Source organism: Protopterus annectens, chromosome 8.part0, assembly GCF_019279795.1.
Source record: "Protopterus annectens isolate FY-2018-M chromosome 8.part0, PAN1.0, whole genome shotgun sequence".
Classification (NCBI taxonomy): domain Eukaryota; kingdom Metazoa; phylum Chordata; order Ceratodontiformes; family Protopteridae; genus Protopterus; species Protopterus annectens.
The window spans coordinates 201,077,191-201,104,598 of NC_056741.1; the positions used below are offsets into that span (position 1 = coordinate 201,077,191).

Here is a 27,408-nt window from a genome sequence, read left to right on the forward strand (position 1 = left end):
CACCCTCCCACTGAGAATGTTAGTCCTCTGTGCCATACAAGACACAATGGATAACATGAAATAGTACCTAAAAACTGAAAAAAGTAAATTTCAAAGAAAGGGGAAGGCTTTGAACCCTGCTGTCTTAACACGGGAAACAGCAACATGTGTGTGTGTGTGTGTGTGTGTGTGTGTGTGTGTGTGTGTGTGTGTGTGTGTGTGTGTGTGTGTGTGTGTGCACAACAAACAGTAGGAAGTTAACCAGGGAGAGTCAGCAGAGCTAGCAGATGGAAATAATCAGAATCAAGCAATCACACAGGCAGTACACAAACCCAGCCCAGCCCAGCACTTAAAACTCTGAAAACAACAGCCCATTATATTTCTGTCAAGAGACACTGCAACACTGGAGTTAACTAAGAGAAGTGAAAACTTAAAAAGCTTAACTGACAAAAAAAATGTTAGTGGCTGCAGTTGCAAGCAGTGTCTACTGTTATTAATGTCAGTATTCATTGTGTAATACCCCACCTCTATACATGACGGCAATACTTTCTAGAGGGAGTGAGACTGACACAGCTAACATACTTTGCACAATCATGAACTTGCATAGAACATATTTAAGAGCTATGGCGTCTGCCCAACTCAGATATGCTAGTGTTTGTAGTGCCCTGATACTGTGTGTGGTTTGTAAAGTGCCTCTGTAATGTTATTGTTTGCTAGAATGACTGCTTCTCTTATCACTGTCATGTAATGCAATTCCACAACACTGGCTGTTAAGGATTCACAGAACAGGCTTTGTCTAATGGCCTTTCTATTATTCCTTTACATTCCTTCATTGTAAAGAATGATATATTTATTACAGCATCAAATTATTTTATATCTGCTGTGGCATAGTTATGCAGTCTGTGTGTCCAAGGTCTGGGGTTCGAGACTGACAGGGGTGTTTTATGTTGCAGACTACAAGCCTTTTAGCTACAGGTAAAACATTGAATAAATCAACTATGGTAGTGGAACTCAGTCAGCAACATTCTGAAAGGTTACACTGGGCATGATCACACACATAGGCCATGTCAGAGTATAGCAATGGTCCATACCTATCAGGCAGTTACAGGTGTCAACCCAGGAATCACACACTATCCAACAATCTGGCCTGTGCACACAGCTATATGACAATAGACACATATACAATATAGTCGAACCCTGTCATAATCACATCTTTGCTGCAGATACCTAAGTTGTTCATAGAAAGTGGGGAAACAAAGACGATAAACACCTGCAAAGGGTATCATCAATAAACAGGTGTGAATCCTGAACATTATCATAGGTGCAGAGTCTGATCCTAGGCTATCTGTCCTAGGGCATGTACACACCTAGACAGAGTGTGTCTGGCATGTGCAACATGTCCAAGTTGAATACTGTGCATGTGAAAAGTAGGTCACACAAGATAGCCCATATATGTACAGTCCATTGTGCATCTGTGTATCAGGGACACAGAAGATATCCCATGGCCAAACATACAATCACCCATACACCTGTCCAGCTGACTCACACAGAGCTATTGGACACCTTCCAACACACATGGCTCATTCCTGCAATTACTACAGACATTACTATGACCAGTTCAAAGATATCTGCAACCTACAAATGTGGCAGGTGAAAAAGAAACACCCCATAAAGCATATAGCGTGCTGTGTTAATGCCTGTCTCCTTAGTATCATAACATAACTAGGTAGGGATTTGAAACCTGCAAATGTTGTGTGTGTGGTGGGGGGGGGGTGTTGTGTATGTGTGTCACATCCTTTGATAGGAGTGGCCTTTTTATAGACTGTAGACACAATGAAGGAGTTGCATTCTTCTTTGGAAAGTCTGGTGATGTCAGCATCCTACAAGTATAGCAGGTGTAGACAAATGTCCAGTAAAGCATATAGCGTACCATGTTAATGCCTGTCTTTGTAGTATCATAACATACTTAGTTAGGGGTTTAAAACCTGTAAATATTCAATGTGTGTGTGTATGGGGGATGCTGTGTATCTGTATCACATCCTTAGAGAGGAGTGGCCTTTTTGTAGACTGTAGACACAATGAAGGAGTTGCCTTCTTCTTTGGAAAATCTGGTGATGTCAGCATCCTACAAGTATAGCAGGTGTAGAAAAGTGCCCAGTGAAGCATATAGCGCACCGTGTTAATGCATGTCTCTATAATATTATAACACATGTAGATAGGGGTTTGAATCCAGTAAGCGCTGACTGTGAGTGTGCAATTCTGTTTGAAAGGAATGAGCTTTTTGAAGACTGGGAAAACATACTAAAGATGCATATTCCTCTTTGGAAAGAGTGATGATGTCACCACCCTAGAAATACAGATGGAGAAGAGAAGCCACCCTGTAAAGCAAATAGCGCGCTGTGCTAATGCATTTCTCTCATGTCATAATATACTTAGGTAGGGGTTTGAATCCTATAATACTAACTGTGTGTGTGCAATTCTGTTTGAAAGAAGTGGGCTTTTTGAAGACTGGGAAAACACACAAAAGATGTATACTCCTCTTTAGAAAGAGTGATGATGTCACCAACCTAGAAATACAGAGGGAGAAGACAAACCACCCAGTAAAGCAAATAGCATGCTGTGATAATACATCTCTCTCGTGTCATAATGTACGTAGGTAGGGGTTTGAATCCTGTACATGCTAACTGTGTGTGTGTGTGCAATTCTCTTTGAAAGGAGTGGGCTTTTTGAAGACTGGGAAAACACACTAAAGATGTATATTCCTCTTTGGAAAGAGTGATGATGTCACCACCCTAGAAATACAGGGAGAAGCGATACCACCCAGTAAAGCAAATAGCACGCTGTGCTAATTCATCTCTCTCTAGTATCATAATGTACTTAAGTAGGGGTTTGAATCATGTAAGTGCTGACTCTGTGTGTGTCACTCTTGGACAATGCGGTGTGGGTTTTGCTTTTACTATGTTATGACATATTATGATTACAACAGTAAGTGCATTGCACACATCAGGTATCTGTGTGGCAAATATATATGTGTACGTTCCCTTAATCAGTACATAGGTGTGAAGCCTGCATACTACATGAATACATTTGTTACCATTGACAGGTTGTGCCACTGTTTCTCAGATCGTAGGTCACATATGTATGTATGTGACAGGGCCATCCACTGTCGTGATCCGTGGCCAGGGTCATCTGTGCCACACACACCCATGACAGTTACTTAACAGTAGTGTGAGTGAGGGTATATGCCTGGGGTATATGTCAGACATTCATACACAACAATGACTGACAATAATAGACAGTCTTTATAGGTGTACAACTGCTTTGTGGATATGCATCCAGGCCTCTAATGTCTCATGTGACACACCTTGGGACTCCACAATACCTATGGATATGTGGATACCAAGGGACACATGACATAACATGAGGCTGTATGTACACACTGGTACCCAACATACATGTTGAGGGCTACCACCTATGTGGTACTGACGGGATAGTAAGTATAGTACATGTGGATGACTATGCCATAGTCAGTTTACTGCTATACAGCATGTATCAGATGACAGGCATCTGTCTGTATGATACCCTTGTGTAGGATATGTGTCCCTACAGTACCCTGGTTGGCGCAAACACATTGCACTGGATAAAGCTGCTAAACTTTGGGCAACCCTATTTAGCTGGGTAAAGCACTGCTTAAATCTGGAGCCTTTAAAATATATATTTTCTTCAATAATAAATTGGCCATTTCACTGCTTTTTATAATATTTTAATCATATATGTCAGGTATTGTTTCATATACTGATTTGGAACATAAAAAAAATAAATAAGAAGGGTAGTGGTGGGACTCAAACCATGAATGCCTACTCTTTGGGCTAAGGCTCTACCATTACACTATTGTTACTTGGCAGAATTTGAATAATTAGTTCTTATATGCTATTCACTGTCACAATTGTTAACTGTGGTTAGGCAATGGGCACACCCGCACACACACGCGCAAATACGGGCATACCTCTCAACTGTACAGATTTTCGCAGAATGTCCAAATTTTTGCCTTATATTTTTGGTCCATTTTTCATAAAATTGTGGCTTTCTGGCAAATTATTAAAGATTGAAGTTAGAAAATAATGACAGACATTTGAGTTTTAGACTTCATATCATACAGAACATGCATACTAATGCAAAACCTGTTATTCTATCAACTTTCTAATTTGTAAGAACAATATTTAAAACATGTCCCTATTTGTACCAGTTTTTTAATGGCTTTGTCCAGATTTCTTATTCTAAGAGGTTGAGAGGTATTCGGGCAGCTATATCGTGGATTAAAAAAAGAAAATTAGTATTTTACGTTTTATAACTTTGATTGGGGTTTCCAGTGTCAGGGAGTGTGCTGTTGGGTGCAAGTACATTTGAGCGACCTTGCTCTTGTGTGCTGACATTGTGCTTTGTAACAACTTGCAGGGGCATGAACATTTAGACTGCTCAGCAGTCTGACACGCCCCTGCTTTCATACTCAGTCTGTGTAAGAGCTACTGATGAGTCAGCGTGCCCTCATGAATATTCATGGCTTGCTAATGTCATACTGTTCAACTGCAGCCTCCGTGTAAGACTTATTAAGTCTTACACGGAGGATTCGTGAATCCTGCCCAAAATCTCACATTGTTGAGACAGACCCTTTTCCAAAACATACATCCTAAGTGTTTTTTCCTGGGGCCTCTGCTGAGAATTGGCTTCATTCCAAATTGGACTTTCCCAGTAAACAAAATGTTAAAGAAATAAATTTTACTGCAGTTCTTTCCACTGCTGTTGGGGATGTTTCTGAATCCTCTGGACTGTGAACTCTCCATTTCCTAAATTCATAATTTACCATTTTTAAATGTCTACTAGCAAAACAAAAAAAATGCCATCTGAGATCTGTTTTAGTATGTAAGACATAAACAAATAATCAAGTCATATGCAGACTATAGCAGGTAAATGTCTGACCTTTAGTATAATAAAGAACAAAACGAAGCAGACAAACTGTTCAAATCAAAATAACAAATCCAATAGTAAGCGAAGTCCGTAACCCAAGAAGCTGTTAAATATTTATTGTTGTAGAATGAAGCGCTTTGATCGCTCAGATTCAAAAAGTAATAAAATGCATACAAGGTGTATAAATAACATTTTGTCAGTCATATGACCGGCATCAGCTGACATACCAGTTCTCCTCAACCACCTGTTTAAAGCGACATTTCCATTTAAATACATATATTAAATACATACGGACAAAGTGACTTTTAAATATATGTATTTAAATGGAAATGTCACTTTAAACAGGTGGTCGAGGAGAGCTGGTATGTCAGCTGATGCCGATCATATGACCGACAAAATGTTATTTATACACCTTGTATGCATTTTATTACTTTTTTGAATCTGAAGAAGTTGGTGTATTAACGTAAACGATATTTAACAGCTTCTTGGGTAATGGACTTCGTTTACTATTGGATTTGTTCTTTAGTATAATAAATCTTACCTGGTAGGATATACACTTGGAGTACTGGCAGAACTCTGGCTGACGTGACTTTGGACTTGGGGGGTGGCATTTCACAAAATCTGTGAATATGGCATCAGTATTCCCATTTGCCTGCAGTATCAAAGAAAGTGTGAATGACTCATTGAATCCCACGATGTTGGTACACACTGTGGAATTGGTCATGCTCTCAGACTGGGAAGAGAACACCAACATAAAATGCCTAAAGTCACAAAAGAGAAGAAAATAAGAAATTAGTATTTCCAGATCAAAAGCAGAAACATCTCAATAATATGACTGATAATGATTTACAAATGTTCATCTTTTCTCTTCCTGAGTGATTGCATAAAGCATGTAGTCTCTACCACATGTATGGTTATATGGAGAATGCAATACTACTCGTGACCACAACATAGTGACAGATCTCTGCATTATTAATTTCATTTATTTATTCATTTACCTTATTTATCTAGCTATTTATTGATTTATTTTAGGTGAGCAGGCTTGGATTTCTGGCATGTTCTCCCTGGAGAAGGATATGTCAAGTATTGTATGATCAAAGTACTTTAAACCAATTTAAGCAATAATAAATATTATACATTAACAAATATGGTACAGAGAGAGAGAGTGAGAGAGAAAAAGAAAGAGAGAGAGCTGAAGATGTGATACATTATAATCAACTGTAGTTAACTACGGCAGATCAACGACTAAAAATTAAATCAGATATACTAAAAACAAGAAAAAAGAAAAAAACATACTATTCAATACAGATATGCAAACCTTGGCATTAGCAGTATGTTTATAAATTAGTGATAACTAGTTGGTGGCTGAAAAAGGTCTGTCAAACAATACACTTACCCAGTTTTCAAAACAAAATAAATAAATGCACTGAGAGTGAAGTAAAAGAGTTTAGTTATCAAATTTAACAAAATGTTATAACTTCTGAGCCTGGTAGAAGGCAACAACAAACAGTCAAGTGAATATTGGGTTTAAACCCTGCTCAGATTATCAGGAGATGAGCTTTGAACAGCTCAGCTCTATGGTTTGAACCTTAGTAAAGATCTTAGTGTACGGTAGTATATCTGCTGCAAAATGTTAGATTTAAGATGTAGGGGATAACATGGTCCTTTAATTGATATATTGAGCCCTATGCAGCCCGACTGAAGAAACTGCAGCTGTACTCGGTTGCATACTGCTTACTCAGAGGTGATCTCTGCCTGACATACAAGGCCATGTCCAACCCAGAATTGATGGACATGCTCCACCTAAAAAAAAAAACAAATCCCTGAGAGCCACACGCTCTAGGGATCTAAACCTCACCACAACAATAAATAGGACTTGCTGGAGGGATAGACTCCTGTCCTACAGACTACCCATGCTTTGGAACAGGATTCCAATCTACATTAGGCAGAGCCCCTCACTAACACTCTTCAAGAGAAACCTTGACGAGTGAATGGGAAACAGAAAATTTACCCCGGGGATCAGTGCAGTGGCTCTGCTGGACAGAGGCACAGGGAACTAATGGCTCTGCTGGACAGAGGCACAGGGAACTAATCTAAGGGGGCCGCGAAAGCCAACACATTCTGGCTAGGCTTACAGATGCCCTCGGGCAGATAGCCTAGTACTTACGTATGAACCTATATGTATATGTGTACATATACATATATATATATATATATATATATATATATATATATATACACACACACACACACACACACACACACACACACACACACACACTCACACACACATATACATATATATTCTTTTACATAAAGTAATACTATGATATTTCAGCTTAAGATAATGATTCAAAAAGTGACAAATTTTACTTAATATGACTTGAATGTGATAGCCAGTAAATATGAAGATAGATGAAATAAATGGCAAACCACACTCAGCAAAATATATGACTCCTGTAGTTAAGGTACATTTTGATTTTAAAGTTAAAAAATGAGACATTTTATAACCGAACCTTAGCATTGTTTTGCTAATCTTTTTATTTATATGCATTAGAAAGATAATTGCACATCTAATCAGAAGCTGAGATATATTTATATAACATTTGTTAACCGGGGAAGTCAGACTGGGACAGAGCCCATTTTCAGCAGAGGCTCGGGGAGAAACTGTCCAAATGCATCTATCTGGAATATATGCATTGACTATTCTGAGATGAATTCACTGTGTGATGATATATGAGCTAAACATCATAGCCTAAATTTTAATAAAATATGGGAATTAAAACATTGATTTTCTTCAAGTAAACAGCTAAGGATGACCAACTACAAGAATGAAATACTGTATATTCTTCACTTTATCATGCCCTTGAGTGGTCAGTGAGACTAGCAGAGGTTATAGACATGTTTAAGTCTGTGTTTTCCTTATTAGAAGAATGCCTACATTCAAGTGTAAGCATCATTAAAAAGAAAAGCTGTGAAATAATGCATTCCAGACTGAAATAATGTCAGACAAGGAACACAGAGTAATAGTAGTTTTATCATGTCATATCATAGGTCTTTGTGATATCTGGCCTTACAGTTAGTGCAGAGGATTAAGACTATTTTCTGTTCATGAGCTGCTTTCTGTAGTCAAGAGTTTGATTCCTTCAGTCTCCATTTTCATAATGTGTGATTCTGAGCAAGTCACTTAACCAGACTGTGTTCTTTAGAAATTGGTCTAGACTCCTCAGTGGTCTCCTGGAGTATATATCTAATAACTACCTATCAACCTATTGTTATATAAAGGGTAACTTAGGGGCTTCAATTGACTGTAATGACTGTAATTTAACAGTCTCTAGATTGCTAAGTAGATTCCTATATTAATCCTTATACTTCTTAGAAATAAATGGATTTGCTGAACTTCTTACAGACATAAAATACTGTACTGGTAACGTATAGATTTGTGTGGACAAGACAAGTTCCTGTAATGGGTCTGCATTCATGACAAGTAGGATTTTATTTTAAATATGATAAAAAGCAAACATCTGTTTATGTAATTCATTCCTTTAAGATGCCAAGTGTCCGGATCAAACTCCAGTTACTTATTTTCTAATAATTTATTTGTTAAAATTGAAAGAAAATTAATTGAATCCTTCTTGGACTTTTTTTTTTCATCAAATGTATATGCAACATGTATGGACAATCTGACAGGCCAATCAACCAGGCTGATATGAGGAGTTTGAAAAAATCCTCAATACCCAGAGAAATGCAACTTCCAGCAGAAGGCATAAATTAGATTTAGAGATGCTGATTTTCATCCCACTTGCATAACTCTCAATATTGAGTGACACCAGTGTATGCAGAACTACAGACAGTTAATGCCAAAAGGATGACAAGTTCAAATAACAATAGTTCAACCCTCATACCCCCAAACTTGAGTGATCTGTACACCCAGGCTGTAAACTGACATCCACTAATCACAAACAGAAGAGTGAGGACACAGATCCTTAGTGGAGTCCTGTGCCCACTGTGAAAGTATTGACTTAATATTGAGAATGTAGAAAAGTATTTTTGAGTCCTCATATAGAGGAATTAAGTAGCATGCAGCTGTGACCTTGTGAAATTTAGTAGGTCCTCACACAAGATGTTGCAGTGTACATAATCATATACCTTCTAAAAACTGACAAATCACATCACGACAGTATTGGTTACTTTCAATGAGCAGCTTGAAGGCCAAGACATAATCTGCATTTTTTTAGAATGAAATGCTAGACTACTTGGCAGTGCTTCCTTTTCACCACCTTAGCATAAGCATTTACAAGATGGAGAGGTAGTGTGATTTCTCAGCAAATGGTTTGCACCATCCAGTCCTTTTTTAAAATGTAGACTACCTTTCCACTTTGCCAAAAGAGAAATATATTGCATCAGTCGTCCATGTAACAAGTTTAAGAGGAATTGATCGTCCCCACTCTATACTACTGCAGAGGTGTTAAAACTGTCACCGCACTGAGAGACCCTTGCAGAATGAATTCCTCTTGGACTACAAAAGAAAACCCTGAACCAAGGCCTACAATTTAGCTACTTTCCTGGCTGTAGCTGGATAACTTCTAAGTATAGTGTAAAACAAGGGCTAAGCCAAACATAAATGAGGGTGATTAGAGACAGAAAATAAGTCCTTTTACAGAAGGTAAAGAAGATAACAGTGACTCACACAAATTCCATTATGTCAGTGGGATGGGAATTCACAGTTTTTTATTTTTATTTATTTATTTTACATTTGTTAACCGGGCTAGTCTGGCTGGATATATTTCCATTTTCAGCAGAGGCCCGGGGAGAAAAGCTCCACAAAGACATAATAACTATTACATAAGATGCAAAAGAGAGCAGCATACAAAGTATTCTGTATCAGGACAATATTATACAAAGAGTCAAACTTATAATAGGCACAAATAAACAGTTGTACAAAAAGTGTACTTATGACTCTTGGAAGCAGAACACAGGCATACGTTATTTAAAATATTCAAACATTATAAGAAAGAGAAAAGGGTATTTAAGGACAGCTAAGTAAGTAGGATAGATTATATTAGAAATTTCTAGGAGTCTTCAGTAAACTGAGTAATATAATTAGGAATGAGAAGGATGAAGGAGAGGTAAGTGATAGAATAGTGAGAGATCTGGGATGAAAAATACATGGGTTCAGTCAGGGTTAAGGCAGGGGCATAGCCAGTGTTTGTAAGGTGGAGTCTAAGTTTTGTTTGAAGAGGACAGGAGATAAAATAGAAGTTAGTTCAGTGGGCAATAAGTTCCAGTGTTTACCAATGGAGTTAGAAAACAGGGAGTCACCAGCAAGGTTATTGGATTTGGTAGCAGAGACTAGGAGTTTGTTAGAGGAGCGGAGTGAGCTCAGGTTAGAGTAATGAGGAGGTTAGAAATGAGTGTTGTTTGGCAGATAAAGATTTGTGGATGATGGGAAGTTGAGAAAGAAGCAACATGTTTTGTAATTCAAGCCAGTGAATTTGTTGTAGGTTCAGGCAGTGATGTGTTCTGAATTGATTACCAGTAACAAATCTAGCTATACTATTGTAAGTAGTGGTCAATTTAGTAAGATTATTTTTCTTTAGGTTGGTGTAAATTGGTGAGGCATAGAGAGAGATGAGATGAGAGTGAGCCAAAGTAGCTTTGGCTGTTGGGGATAGGAATGTTTTAATTCTATAGAGGAGCCCAGTTTCTATGTACAGTTTTGATAGTGTTGTTTATGTGATAATCAAAGGTAAGATTGTTATCTATTGTCACACCTAGTAGTTTGGTAGAAGAGTCAGGTGTTATATTGTTAATAGAAGAGATGGGTTTGAAAAGGAGGAGTTTTGTTTTGGCATTAAGAAGTAGGCAGCGTTTTAAGAACCATGCTTCCACTAAATGGAATACATTTTGTGTAACAGTTTGAAGCTCTGGGATGAGAGCAGATGGTGGAATCATCTGCATATTGTCATGGGAATAGCTACTTGTAAGTCATTTATGAATAGGGAGAAAAGAGCCCAAGAATCGAGCCTTGTGGTAGGAGATTGGGAGAAGAGGAGAGTTTATTCTCCCAGAGTACGCTTGTTGGATGGTATTTGGTTCAATAGCAAGTGATTCCAAGATCTTTAGGAGAAGAGGGTGATTGACCATGTCAAAAGCTTTAGATAGGTCGATGTTTTGTTAATGAAATCAGTAAAAGAAAGGAGCAGTAGTAGTACTATGAAAAGGCCCCATGTTGACAATGAGATAGTATGTTATGTTTAGTTAAGGGACATTAGCTGACATTTTTCCATGATTTGGAGGGCAATGGGTCTATAATTAGAATATTCTGTAGAGTTTCCACCCTTGTGTAAGGGTATAATGTGTGAAATTTTCCAGATGTCAGGGATGTTTCTTTCATTAATGGTTCTGTTAATAAGAATTGAAATGGGATAGGCTATTTCTATGGCTGCTTTTTGAAGAAATTCAGATGGAAGTTGATCGGCTGATGGAGTACATGGCTTCCTTATGTCTTGCATGAGTCATACAAAGCATTATGGGAAAGAAAAAGAGTTGAGGGAGAACAAGATCATGTTGATACATCAAGCCCCATTGGTACCCATGTTGTGGAAAACAGGCTAAAATTACAAATAAAACACTTAGAATGATTTTGAGGTGTTAAAATAGGTCAGGAAACAAAGATATAGTGAAAAAAACAGATTTTTTTAGTTCTTGGGTGGAGTTTTCCTTTAAGTACCTTCATCCCAGGTAAAGCAATGCAAGTAGTTTCTAAAATTGAGATACTGATTGGTTAAATTATGTTAAAGATAAATAATATTTTATTGCATGTTTTTTAATTGCTAAAATGGCCACATCATCAGACATAACCATATTCAAACCTGCAGTGGTTAGATAAGATTACTACTTGCTAGAGCAGTCCACACCAGTTAGGGTGATGGGAAGGAAGCCTTTTCAGGTACCATTGGCCAGAATTTGTCTGAATTTGGAAATGGGTGAAGGGAGTCAAAATGTGGCTGTGTTTTAGGACTTCCCTGGTAATGTTCTAATTAGGAATGACTTTGACAGTGCAATAGATTGTGTGCAGACTGTTATCTGCAGGCAGTCATGGAGGCAATCACATGGTGAAAGTAACTGGATGAAACTAGTCTAAGACCCACACCTCATCCTTGGCTGATAGTATACTTCAGAGGGGGTTCTGGCCTATAGCAGTGACTCAGAATCTAAGGGACAGCATGGGGAAAAGTACTGGGCTTGCTTTAAAAGGTGAGATTTAAAAAGGTGTGGTACATGATAATAGTCAGCCAGACCATGAGGCAGCACTAACAGATAGTTCCTGGCTTCCACTGGAAGGAGAACTGAGTAGGTAGCCAAGGTCAGTTCTGCTACTCAAGGGCAGAAGGATCCCGCATACTGGGATATACAATTGTACAGAGAATGTACCCTTGAAGGGTGCCCAGAAAGCCAGAGAGAGCAAGAGATAATACAGCAGTTGGCAGAGCCAGGACATACCTAGAAGCATTTCTGCCCATAGCCCATGGTATTCCCTTTGCATCCCATATCGGCATGACATGTACTAAAATGGCTTATGTGGAATATTTATTGATCTGGTATTAGCAAAGAATATAACTGACAGCTCCAGGATATATGAGCAGTGTCAAAAGGTTGTCAAGGCTAGAGACAAATCCAAGGCTGCATAATGCTTTTGTATCTTAGTGGAAAACCATTTTAGAGGCAGCTATGAATATTGTGAGACATGTGAGTGCTATAATTTCCACAAGAAAGAAAGAAAGAAATGTGGGTAGTTTCGAATGATGCCCCTAGATACTCAGACATGGTGGCATTGTTTTCCATTGAAGAATAGAAAGTGACAAGTGCTTTGCTTGACATACTGATAGAGAGAGGTGCCAACTTTATGTTAGACCAAGAAGCAGGTCTGTGAGAGTGTTATTCGGTAAAACATCTAAAACCTACCCCCACCATCCAAGAAAAATAGCCTGGTGGAGAAGTTTAGCTGTAATCTAAGAACTATGCTGACATCATTTCAGAGCAGTTCAGGAGGGAGTGGAACAGATATCTGCCACGCCTTCTCTGTGCATACAGAGATACATCCCTGGAATCCACAATGCTTTTGCCATTTGAACTGCTGTATGGTCATAAGGAGGGACCTGATCTAAATTTGTGTGGGCTGGGTGTGTGAGTGTGTTTTCCACAAGGAGTTTGTTGTGGAATATGTCCTGAACTTCAGAAACAAACTCCATAAGCTCATGCACGCAACCTATGTACTCCGTCTTACCGTTATAAAAAGAGGTTTGCGTCAACTAGATGGTAGAATTGACAGGCAGGAGGCAGAAACACAAACTCTGCTATTTACTTATCTACCATTTGTTGATCAGGTTACTCCCACTAGACTAGTGATATTTTTGCAGGGAAGACACAAGATGGTAATTATAATACTGTGAAAAATTGGCCAAGGAATCAGAGAACTTCACCTATTCTTTTCAGTAGGTGCCATGGGATCTTCTACATCCACCTGAGGTACCACCAACTCAAGCAGATAGGACCTTAGTTTAACATCTCATTCAAAGGACAAAACAATCATGAGTGCAGCACCCCTCTAATGCTGCATTGCAGTGTCACCAATCACATCAGTTGGGAAAAGAACCCTTCTAGCCTTCCAACACCAAAGGCAAGTGCGCTACATGCTGAGTCACTGATACTAAATTTATGTGATAAAACACTATCATGAAAGAGTGGTCCTGGTAATTATTATCTGCAGTGAGTTGCAGGAAAAAACAGTGCAAGATATGGATGTAGATCTCTTGAGAGAGGCTCAGTCTGGTACTTTTGTGCATGAGCAGCCCACTCCTAACAGTTTACTTCTAACCAGATCCAGGTGATTTGTATAATATTACAGGAATTTGGAGATATGAGTTCTGGTAGCCCAGGGTATACCCTCTGGTGAAATATCAAGTAGACACATTACCTAGGCAGCCCATCAAACAGGCCTCCTACTGGTTCCTGAAAGAGTAATGCAAACTCTGTAAGAAGAAATGCAGAATATATTGGAACAGGGTAGTGCAGGAGTCTAACAATCCCTGGGCCTCAGCAGTGGTGTTGTTGCTAAAGAAAGATGACAGCATCAAGTTCTATGGTGAGTACAGAACACTTAGCCAAAGGCAATTGCTTATCTGACACCCAGGACAGATGAAGCTATAGAAAAGCTGTACGAAGCAAAGCACCTAACTACTACTGACATGACCAGGAGTTACTGGCAGGTTCTCTTGATACCTGCTGCCCAGGAAAGCTGACCATCTGTATTAGCTAGGCTTGATTATAGTCATGAATTCATTGTATAGGTAGACCTTCTAACTGTAGGGTGGGGGCTGTCCTTGGCCAAGTTTCTGCAGAGAGATATGAACATCCCATTCACTCTGCAGACTTCAAACCAAGGTGCAATTTTTAAGCATTTGTAAATAATCAGTATCTGAGCATAGTCTGGGCTTTGTAAAAGTTACATCCCACCCATGTGGCAGAAAGTTCACTGTAGTTATTTACCACAGACATTTAAAGAGAGCATGTGGTGAGAATAGAAAGCTTCTTAGATGAAGTTTAACCTTGTAGTCCTACAACATGACCAACCAATAGAAGTGGCACTGCTAATGGCAATGAACATGGTCTACACAGAAATGAAGGACTGCATCCGTGTCCAAAGATGCCTTTCTTGTTGGGTCACTCCAAAAAACTTGCTTGCATCCCTTATGTGGGAAGAATTGTGTTAGGGCTGATTGCAAGCAAAGGAAAACTGATTTGTAGATCTAATATTGTATTCATGCTTTTTCTTATATCTTGCTAGTAGAACATTTGGTGTACAAAATATGTACAGCCTGGGAGATTTTTCTCTTGTAAATGTAAAATAAGATAAAAATGAAGAGAAAGGCAAGACTCTGCATTTCATATGTAAAATATAACCTCTTGCTTCTCCTATATTAGCTGGTCATATAATGAAGTCATAGTCCAACTCAACGTTGTTGTGTCTTTCGGCTTTTCCCGGTTAGGGGTCACCACAGCGGAACTCCGGTCCGCTTATGATTGGCAGTAAATTTTTACATGCTGAGTTGCCAGCCCTGGTGCACAACTTTTAACAAAGGTACGCCCATTCATGCATGTCTCCACACAGAAGACATCTTACTGTGAGACGACAATGCTACCGCAGCACCACCACCGCAATCATAGTCCAACTCAATGAAATAGCTAAATGCAGACAGTTAAGCAATGCATGCCACAACCCTTTATATTAGTGCTTCATGTTGTTTTGGTCTGATATTAAGAATTTGTCCTTTACAGATGGAAAAACTTAGTTTTGCTGTGAGAAAGGGCTGCTGAAATTAACCTGGTTCACAAGGAGCTACTGCATTCCATATAGTAGGAATGGATAAAGTGAAATATATTTCTCTTCTAATATAGCCTAATATAATATCTTTTGCAAAAGAAAACAATGCAATGGTTACTAGGGAACAAGACTGCGGAATTGGAATGCCTAAATAAATATTTGAGAGAGCTTTTTGTTTTGCGTTACCATAGCTTACAATATAATGAGGTGACCACTTCCCTGTAAATTGTGATCTACATTTTCTGCCTGTTATCCTCTAGCGACTTCCAATAGCAAAATGTCATTACCATTTGAACAAGAGATGGTTAAATTTATGTATCTAGCTTATTCAGAGGCTTTTTTAAATATTCCTGTCAAGTATAACCAAACGTTATTTTGGTCTTTCTCATGCCGTTTCTCATTCCTCTGCATACATAACCTCTAACTGCATTGTTTGCATTACTGATTAAGTAAAGCTTATTTATTCACTATTAAACATGTGATTGGATTTTACACACAGACACACACACACACACACACACACATATATTTATATAGCTATATATCTAATATATATATATATATATATATATATATATATATATATATATATATATATATATATATATATATATATATATATATTTTATATATATATATATATATATATATATGTGTGTGTATGTGTATCATATATATATATATATATATATATATATATATATATATATATATATATATATATATATATATATATTTATTTTTAATTTTTATTTATTTATTTATTTATTTATTTTATTTTACATTTGTTGACCGGACTAGTCCAACTGGATACAAGTCCATTTTCAGTAGAGGCCCGGGGAGATAAGCTCCACTATAATCTACATAAATATGAGACAAACAAAAAGTACAAAACAACAAAAAAAAAAACAATCCAAAATACATAAACTTGAAAATATCCATCACCAAGTTGATTTATACCGTAACTTAATTCTACTGTGGATGAGTACAAATATTTAGCAAGGCAAAAATACAGTAATGTTTACCATGAGAAGTCTTAGATAATTCACAAAGAGGGGAGTGAGAGGATGAATTTACTAAATTCAGCAAGGTGGGTGAGCGGAGGGGAGATGTAGAAAAAGGTAATACTGGGGTTAGTCTGGGTTAGTACATGGACATAGCCATTGTAATTTTAGTTGAATTTTTAGTTGTTTTTTAAGGAGTGGTAATGATGAGAGAGATGTCAGTTTACTGGGAAGCTTGTTCCAAATCTTCCCCACTGAGTTTGAGAAAAGAGAGTTACCTGCCTTATTGTGGGATTTCTGAGTGGTTACCAGTAGTTTATTTGCAGATCGAAGAGTAGTAAGGTTTGTGTAGGGGGAGATGAGGCTTTTGAGAATAGGAGTTTTATTAGGCTGGTATAGAATATTATGGGTAATGGAGAGTTGTTGAAATTCAATTTGGTTATTAAGTTCTAGCCAACCTAGAAGTTTGAGATTTAGACAGTGATGAGTTCTAAATGGGGAACCTGTAGCAAATCTGGCAATATTGTTATAAGAAGTGATCAATTTGCTTAGGTTGCTTTTGACAAGATTAGTAAACATAGGTGAGGCATAGAGGAGGGTGGAGGACAGATGGGTCTGGGCAATAGTAGCTCTAGCATCTGGGGTGAGAAAGGGTTTTATCCTATATAAGGATCCAAGTTTTCTGTTTACAGTTTTAATTGTAGCATTAATATGTGAGTCAAAGTTGAGGTTATTATCAATTATTACACCTAAGAGTTTGGTAGTTGGGTTAGGAGCTATGATTGTGCCATCGATGGATGTAATAGAGAAATGAATTGGGGTGGATTTTATAGTAGGAGTGAAGAGTAGTAGTTTGTTTTTTTTGGCGTTTAGGAGTAGACAACATTGTTGGAACCAGTTTTCTACTTGGTTAAATACAGTTTGGGTGATGGAGTGCAGTTCAGATGAGGTGGAAGCTTTACAAATCAAAGTGGAGTCATCTGCATATTGTATGCAGGTAGGTAGAGGTAATATAGTGGAAAGGTCGTTAATGAATATGGAGAAAAGTAGTGGTCCCAGGATTGATCCTTGAGGGACACCAAGGGTAATAGGGAGATGTTTGGATAGGTTGTTGTCCCACAGGACAGACTGCTGTCTATTGTCCAAGTAAGACTTGAACCATTGTAGTGCTTATGTGTCAAGTGAGAATGAATTTAGTGTGTTGAGAAGTATTTGATGGTTAACCATATCAAAAGCTTTAGATAGGTCAATAAATAGCGCAGAGGAGAGCATGTTATTGTTACGAAGTTTATTTGTACAGTCCGTAAAGGATAGGAGGGCAGTGGTGGTACTATGGGATGGTCTAAAACCATGTTGACAGTCAGCTAGTAGATTATTTTGGAGGATGTGGTCAAGAAATTGTTGATGTATGCATTTTTCCATGATTTTGGCAAGTGGTGTATATATATATATATATATATATATATATATATATATATATATATATATATATATATATGGGTCTACCTGACAACACCGACGTGCTAAAACACCGACAACAAAATCACCGACACCACAAAACCGAAAGTTCAGAAACACGAAACGTCACATACCCGACAAACCACAATCCCGGCACTCAACAAACAAAACAAATCCCCTGTCCAAAAAGCACACACACAACACAAGCACACCAAAAACCTTACAAACCTACACTGAAACTTACATACACAACTATCTATGCACTAACCTTAAACCAAACCCTAACCCTAAGGTCAGTCACTATCGCACACTCACCTAACCCACGCTACCTAACTCACTTAACTCGACTCTATCCCTAATGTCTGTCACTATCACACACTCACCAGACCCGCGCCCTAATCCTAACTCACTTAACCCGTCCCTAACCCTACAGACCATCACTATCGCACACTTACCTTACCCGCACCCTAACCCTGACATCTGTCACTACTGCATACTTACCCACTAGCGCTCGTTTGACATGTTGCTGTTCTCAGCATCGGGATTCTCAACTGTCGGTCATCTTCGTTGTCGATCTTCTGGTGTCGGTCTTCTCGTCGTCAGCATTTCAAGCTTTCAGCATTATCAGGTAGACCCATATATGGCTTTCTCTCTCTCATATATATATATATACATATATATATATATATATATATATATATATATATATATATATATATATATGTGTGTGTGTGTGTGTGTGTGTGTGTGTATGTGTGTGTGTGTGTGTATGTGTGCGTGTGTATCATATATATATATATATATATATACATATATACTCATTATTGATATTTATTATTATTTATTATTATTTATTATTTGAGAACAGGGATATCATTTATCACTGGAAGATAATCAGCACTGGTTCTCATCCCTACTTCACTATGTCATTTAGGCTTACTATCAGTGACGATACTAATGTCCATGATTTCATGCTTGGCTTAGTCAAGAGGAGGAGGCAACTTAATGTCCCTGCCCATTCATGGTATTTGCAGTGCCACCATGTCAGAAAGAAATCTGTACGGAATAGAAGAGATCTGCCAGCAATCCCTGTATATGTGTTCATTCAAAAATAATTATTTATGTGAAAGAACAGTTACCATAGATAAGGGACACTGAAAGTCAATGGTTCACAGAGTGGTGAGATAGGGGTCTGGGGTGTTAGTTCAAAGACTAAGCTCTGAGCCTGTGTGAAGTTTAATCTGAGGTTGGATATTGCTCTCTGCATGGACAGCAGTACATATGTCCCTTATCTTCGATATTGCTCTCTGCATGGACAGCAGTACATATGTCCCTTATCTTCGATATTGCTCTCTGCATGGACAGCAGTACATATGTCCCTTATCTTCTTAGGGACACAGTGCATTATGTGAATTGATTACTGAATACTTTCTTTTACTTTAACTTGCTGAGTATCAGTGGTTTGAGTCATGACACCATCCCTCTGGTGAAAGGAAGGATCTTTGTGTCATAATTTATGGCAACGGCTGACACAGTTGCTCACATATTTGGTATCAGTGGTTTGACTTAAATCCCCTGCATGCCACCAGTCATTACTCAGAGATCATCCTTTAATGGGCGTCACAGTGGTTAACATTAATGGCTCAGAGGCCCATGGTCAGATATTTGGTCCTGATCACTACTTGCACTCCCAGTGCAGGCTTCTTGTGAGTACCCTCTAGTCTTCTCCTACCTTCCAAGTAACAATTATCTTACTGGCTAATTTAAATCATCTTTTTCTTTTTTTCTTTACTTTTTTTCACTTTTTTAACCAGGCTAGATTTATTAGGCATGACCTATTTTTCTGGGAGAGTAGTATTCATGCTGAATAATTTCCTCCTCACTTTTGATAACTGCCATCAAATTTTTATTTTAATTTATTTATTGTTTGCTTCAGTCATCATATCTGACCAGCTACCTTCTCCCCCAGCAACACTAATGGCCCATTCATTCTACCCTGAGTAACAAACCTTTAGTTTCTTCATTCCATCAGGTGGGTGAGGCTATTGGGACTGACATCATCATCCATGAATAGATTTTTTTTTAATTCAGATTTAAATTTCTCCCATGCATGCTCACTCATATCCGTATGGATGCATTTAATAAGCATTGCAATGCCCATCTTTGTCTCCATGTGTGATGTGACGAGGTGGCTCTGATTCTTTTGGAGATGAACACCTTGGTATGATCTCTGTTCTCCCCTGAGGACTCAGCTCCAGACGGTGTTGGCTAAAAGCATGGCCAACTCCTTCCCCCAAAGAGGGAATGTGGGTTATTCCTCTTAATTCCACTCCTCCAATATGTCTTTATCTCACCATAACAATATATATGCTTGCCCTGGATCATTTATAACCAGCCCAACCTACCACCGAGAAAGGTAGACAGAGCCCCAGTTTAATGTCTCATCTGAAAACTATTTGACATAAACATTTGTTCAGAAATGGGATTCATGAAAACTGTAGTACTCAGAAACTACATTTTCTGTTGGGCTGGCATAAATATTTAGAGTAAAGAACTAATGTAGTAATTTGAATGGATTATTATTAACCATTTGCTATAATAATAAAAGTTAATTGTAAAATTGTAACTTGCAGAAATGACTGTGCACCAGGATTTGTCTCTATTTATTACAATGTAGATGACATAGTATTATTGTAGAGAGGTAGCAAGGAGGCATTGGAGCTATTTGTTGAACATCTAAAAATAGCACCAGGTTCCTTAAGTTTGAAATGTCTTGTTCAATAGAGGAAATCACTTTCTGGGATGTTAAACTGATGAATACTGATGGTAAAATTCATACATCTATATATAGGAAAGAGGTACAAGTAACTAGATATGTACATAATTCCAGTATGCACCCCACTCATATTTATAAAGGTGTAGTAAAAAAATCAATTCTTGAGAACCAGTAGGCTAAACACCACTGAAGAAGGGTTTGCAGCTGAAATTAGTACCACGACACAGGACTCTTTGGCAAGAGGTTATAGTAGAGATTTATTAACTAAGAATGTAGAATATGTTAAATATGAAAGGCCTAGTGTGGCTAAACCATTTATTTAGAGAAGGCAATAATTCCCAGAAGAATAGCCCAGTGAGAAAAGCTGGGTTTAATAAATTAGGATACATGATGAAGTACAACAGACATTCTAGGCAGATTCAGTCCATAATTAAAAGAAATTGGACTGTTCTTAGTTCTGATGTTAATGTTTGGAAAATAGTAGGAGAAAAGCCTTATTTTGTATATAAGAAAGAGAAGAACCTCAAACAACTTCTTTGCTATAAAGATTTTGGTAAAAATGAAGAGTTACATAGATTTAACAAGGGGACAGTCCCTGTTATAACTGCACCTTTGGTAAGTTCATTAATATGGAAACATGATTTATACATCCTATCATACCTCTCAACCTGGAAGCATCAAAAATCTGGACAAGGCCCATGAAAAATAGGTACAGATCTGTATGCTGATTAACATCTAATTAGCATACATAATTACGTAACCCCTCCCACTCCAATGAAATTGTACGATACCAACTTTCGAACACAAACTGAAGAACAGACAACCAAAATATGACACCAGCATCCCCCTGCAGCCATTCCAATGTCCCATTACCTGGCTATTTCACCCCATTTACCATAAACACTAATGTGTGCATACTGCTTTACTTCTACAATGATTATTTGGATTTTATTTTTACATCTTGCAGCACATCAATGCACAAACACTAACAGACATCTGATAAAGCAATACTGTCTCACGATGAAAATAGACTTGGCATTAAAACTTCTCTGCCCTTGAAACTCACATTCATTGAAACAGCATTGAAACCTGCACCACATCCAAAGAAAATGCATCTGGCCAGTGGTGGATAAAATTTACCTTTGAGCTGTTTTCAAATCTTTGGCCCTTGCACACAAAACAAGAAACATACATGTGTTCTTTTCTTTGATACACCTTCCTGACTTTATTAAGTTATATTCCTTGAATAATACAGCACACTTGTTAGACAGAATCAGAGCACATTTTAAATTTATTGTCGGAATGAACATTTTTTTCCAGTAGGCTGTACTGTAGGCAATAAAAGAAAATGCATGAACCAATAATTACAAAACTGCCCAATTCAGAACATTTCCATCATAAAACTCTACTTCCACACCCAAACTATAAACAGAATGAAAGTAGTGTTAAGCCATAGGCATTGTGCACAGCTTCTCACACTTATTTTCAATTTCAGTTTTTTTTGGGGGGGTGGCAAAAGGTTAAAAACCAGGGACACATTTTAAACATTGCTTGTATAATTTTGGAAAGTTGCTAGAATATAATGTTGTGTTACCAGCATGGCTGGCAAGTCTTGAACCCAGAACACTATACACTACAGGCAGTACAACATACCACTATGCTAAATCAGCTGTTTAAAAAAAGAGGTTGACTGAAACTTAATGGCTATCATTTAGTGAATTCAGTTCTCACTTCTCACCATAGCTCTCAGCTTCTTAGCACAAAAAAAATGGACAAACAAAGCCAATAATGGGGGAATACAAATACAGTTCTCACTTCTCTCCATAGCTCTCACCTCTTAGTACAAAAAAAGTAGGCAAAGCTCAGAAATGGTGGTGGCTAGGGACTTTAGGCTCTTTTTACCCTGTAGCAAAGGTACAGGGTTTGAGCCTAAATACTTCTAGCCACCAGGTGTAAATAAAAGAAAAAATAATCTGAAAATACATAAAATAGTTTCAATGGCATGATTTTCAATGCAACATGAGATCAATTCAATATTAAGTAGTACATCCTGGAACTTCAGTGGCTAATCAAAGATTCAAAATTAAAGTTTAAATAAGTGGGCAGGATCCTACAAAATATTAATAACTTTACAAAAGTTTAAAACAAAGTTGGTGCAATCAAATGTATATTATCGGATTCATTAAAACGCTCACTGCTCCTGATAATTGCCTACTGCAGGTAGATCAATTACTGTAATGGTGAGAAAATAGATTTCAGAGGCTGCTATTGCTGCATTGAGAAGGACCTCATAATCAGCTCATCACTAAGTCTCTAAACTGCACGTCATGCTAACACTAGCACTGTCAGATCTGTCAAGACTCTCAGCATTAGTATTCTGCCTAGTGGTCCATGCATCATATGGCAAAGGCATCCCCACATACTCACATTCTGACACACACACACACATGCACACACACACCTTTCCTTACCTAGTCTGTTTGCCACAATTTAAAATGTCCAAAACCCTTCTGTTCTCAGCAACAATGTAAACCAGCTTATAGCCCGTTTGCAAGCATTCTCGGCAACAATGTAAACCAGCCAGCAAGCATTCTCGGCAAAGCAGTTTAACCCCAGCAACAAGCAAATTAAAATGTAAACCAGCCCGTAATTCCTGCTCGCAAAGCAGTTTAACCCCAGCAACAAGCAATTTAAAATCTAAACCAGACTGTAATTCCCGCTCGCAGCTAGCCAGCCGGAAATGATGACGTTAGCTCAATTCTGACTGGCTGGTAGTGCTGATGGAGCTGACGTTATCGTGCACGTGATGATGTCAGCTCCAATAGCATGGAAAATTCAAAAATAAAGCAAAAAATCAGAAATGAAGGGGTGCCACTCGGGAATCGTGGCACCCCTTCATTTGGACCCCAAAACTATGGTTGGGAGGTATGCATCCTATAACACAAGTTAATTTTATTTTTAAGGCATTTGGGATGTGCAATAGTGAAAATTTAGTTTACTTGGCTAACTGTGAAAAATGTTTGTGTTTTTACATTGAAGGCTCATTTGCATATATCATATGTGCCCCTGATACAAGAGGTTTGGGAGGTCACCCAGCGGAAGTTCTAGCTTTGCTGGAGTTTTCATTTTGTTTTTACTGACTGTTTTTTCAGTGACCTTCTCACTCATTGTTTTAGTTTATCTCACTCATTGTTTTAGTTTAAAAGTATTGATAATGCATTTTTTGCATTAAGTTTAATGCCATGACTTTGGCACCATTCATTTGTTTGTGTAAGACCCTCTTGTTGGATGTTGACATCATTTGGAGATTCTGTGACCCCTCCCAGTTTGCAGTCATAAGTAAACTTTCTCAGCCTCAGACCTTTAGTTTATGCTTGTACTTTTGAGAAATAGATTCCAAACAGTAGAGCTCCCAGGACTGATCCCTGTGGAACACCACTGGTTACAGGTCTGCTTTTGGAGGTGGATTCCCCTATTTTGACTATATGAGTTCTTTCAGTAAGCCATTTAGTAACCCATCTAACAATATAAGGGTTGATACCTAGCTAGGTGCATCTGTCAATGATGCCTGATTGGGGGATAGTGTCAAATGCCTTGACTAAGTCTAGGTAGGCTGTATGCATAGATTTCCCCTCATTCAGGGCATTGGTGACTGTCTCAAAGAAGTTCACCAGATTTAACAGGCATGCTCTCCCTTTAACAAATCACAACTGAGTAGGGTCAAGTGTTTAAGATTACCTATAGCTTTGTTGATAAGGTCCATAATGATTTGCTCTCTGGCCTTGCCAATAAGGCTAGTCAGGCTAATAGGTCTATAGTTCCCAGGGTCAGTGGAAACACCATCTTTGTGCAAGGGAATAATAGTGGCCATTTTCCATTCAGCTGGGATGAAGCCAGTGCTTAGACTATGACTGAAAAGAGTACCCAGTGGTGTTGCTAATTCTTGTTGGATCCCATGTAGGACGCAGCCTGGGATATTATTAGGTGCTATAGATGCTGCGTTTATGGCCTTAGAGAGGGAGTTTGCAACCAGCTATTAAGAGATACAAGACAGGGGACAAGTGGTAGGGATGTCAAGGGATACATGTGGCAGGAACAGGGGAGTGAAGTTTTCACAGAACCTGTCAGGCAACAGGTTAGCTATGTCCACAGGCTCAGTAAGTGTGGTATCATTAACTACCGGTTCTGCACAAATATGGGCCATTCCATTTAGATTAAGGATGTAAGTAAAGAATGCCTTATGGTTGTCTTTAGTTGAGGAAGCTAATTTGGAGTCATAGTTTGCTTTGGAGGACTTCACAAGAAGTCTTATTCTCTTCTTTAAGCCGAGGAGAGAGTGTTTTCAGTGTAGGGATCACTCTCTCTTACTCTTGGATAGGCAGGTTTGCTGTTCCTTGAGGAGCTTGTTTTGGTCTTAACAAGTACGGCTGAGTCAATGCAGTTATACAGGTGTTTGTATAAAGCATTGGTGTAGAACTTGGCATAGCTGCCAGTTCCATCTGGGTGGAGGTGCAGTAAAGCTATTTATACCATCCTGTAAGAGGCTATAATCTGCTTTGGAGACATTTTTAGTTTATTTGCTGCTAGGGGGGATACTGTAAATTACTGCTAGGGGGATACTCTAAATTGTGTATATTAAAGGCACTTAGAAGTAAAAATAAAAAAGATGACATGGGTCAGGTTAAACACTAAATACCAGGAATAATCTAAATAGTATGCCTTAAAGGCAGATAGAAATTAAAACAATATAAAATGGTTAGGGGAACACTAGACACCAGGGATCCTATAAACAGCTTGCTATAAAGGCACTTAGAAATAAAGAGAATGTCAGCTGGGGGAAGAATGGATACAAAGGAAACTCTAACTAGCTTCCCTTAAAGAGACATAGAAAGATGATGTAGATCAGAAGAAACAACAGACACCAGGAATACTATAAATAGTGTGTCATAGAAGTACTTAAAATATTAAAAACCTGCACCTTTATCAACAAGGGTATTAGCCTTCTGCATCCCATCTGGACACCAGGGATAATGTAAAAATATTTCCTAAACTAAAAAAAAAGTAGAAAGTGGGGAAGTCTTCAAACCCTGTATCCTTGACACTGTATACAGTAGGATTAACCCACTACACTAACTCATAACCCAGTGCAATAAAGTTTTTTTTTTTTTCATAATAACAAGTAAAGCACATATTTCACATCTTGTGTACTTCTGTCAAGGATATCTGCCTCTGGGATCCATTCCATATGATGAACTTCTAAAAATGCTTTGCAGACCACATTAAGCAATATGTCAGTCTGCAAATACTGCTTTTTCTGTACATTTTTTTTTATTATTAACAAAATGCAATTATGGGGATGATGGTGGAGGCAGTAAGATATGTTATCTTTGACTGCACTCTCTATGGTGGGGGCATTCCACTAAACCATTTTCCAGTCTGTGCAACCTATCTGGTACTATATAGACTCCACCTTTCCTCCTTTTACACTGTATCAGCCATAGCACTTGGTACTATATATATATCTGGTACTATGTAGTCACCCAGGTACTATATATCTAGTACTATATAGTCATCCACCATTCCTCCTTTTACACTGCATTACCCATAGCACTTGGTACTATACATCTGGTACTATATAGTCACCCACCTTTCCTTCTTTTACACTGTATCACCCATAGCACTTAAGGAAGACCAATACAGCTTTATGCATTTTCCAAGTAAGTTCAAATACTGGTGGCAATTTATTTATTTTATATTATTTGTATGAGTCTGCAAATCCTACCCACAAACATAACAATGAAAAATATGTCCACACTGTACTTTTCCCTTGCACCAGTTTTAATGCATGGCAACATAGTCACAATACTTGATAGAGCAAGAACCCATTTAGCAGGCAAATTTGGTTTTCCATTGTCTACAGGGTTATAATAATGATCAGTTTGTTATGTGACCTCATTGTCAAATTTAATAATCGCAAGCTTTGAGGATTTTCAGAATAGTACGCACCGTCACAAGCTGAAACCTATGCAGAACTGCACAGTTAATTTAAACCATTATTTTTGGGGACTCTGGCATTTCTAAGATTGAGGAAAGTGCTGTGATACTCTACAGAGGAAACATATTCAAAATTCTGCAGGACCTTTGCTATAGAGGTTCAGCTCTGCTTTGTTGGTATTAGGTTCTAGTCCTGATATGTGTATGTATGCGCATGAATCAAAACAAACATCATAAGTTTCCCAATCCTGGAATATACATACTAAATGAGCTTATGCCCAGAGCCCATTTTAGCAATAAAGGGTTAAAGAAGCACGTTGTGGTATTATTATACAGATTAATCTGATTTGCTTATGAGAAGAAGAAAAGCAGCATTAAAGCAAGGATGCAATGAGGTTGCTATTATTCATTGCAGGAAATCTTAGCCTTATTTCCTCTTGAAGATTTTTACTCCATACAGGAAAGTATAGCTGTTACAGCAATTGTTATTAGCCATTCATTCATATGAAAGCAAATTCAAATTGTTCTGCTTCAGTCAATCATTATGGCATCTGATATTAGAAAAATACTTGTTTCGATATTATTTTGTGTATTAAACTCCAAATCAAAATATGTAGCCACCCCAACAAATGCATCTGCTATACATGTTCTACATGTTAAACACTTCTTTAACAAAATATTCAAAAATTACCTATAGCAGACTGGACACATTTTTACATTGCAAGGATAATATTGTATAACAAAATATATATATGTATAATTTTTACTCACGGTTGTTGTGCAGAGCTTAATGCAATTTGCAGCAGCATGAAAGTTATAAATGCACTGATCCCCATTTCTTGATG

The 27,408-nt window shown here is 38.0% G+C and overlaps 1 protein-coding gene across 1 annotated transcript in view; it reads right to left on the reverse strand.

Annotated features, from left to right (window-relative positions):
* LOC122808699 (alpha-2-macroglobulin-like protein 1) overlaps window positions 1-27,408 on the reverse strand; it is a 1,234,219-nt gene that overhangs the window by 1,206,741 nt on the left and 70 nt on the right. The window contains exons 1-2 of the mRNA XM_044079685.1: window positions 27,335-27,408; window positions 5,486-5,705 (exon numbers count right to left, since the gene is read on the reverse strand). The exon at window positions 27,335-27,408 is cut by the window's right edge and continues 70 nt beyond it. Coding sequence (XP_043935620.1) covers window positions 5,486-5,705; window positions 27,335-27,399 — 285 coding nt within the window. The 5' untranslated portion in view covers window positions 27,400-27,408. The remainder of the gene's footprint in view (window positions 1-5,485; window positions 5,706-27,334) is intronic.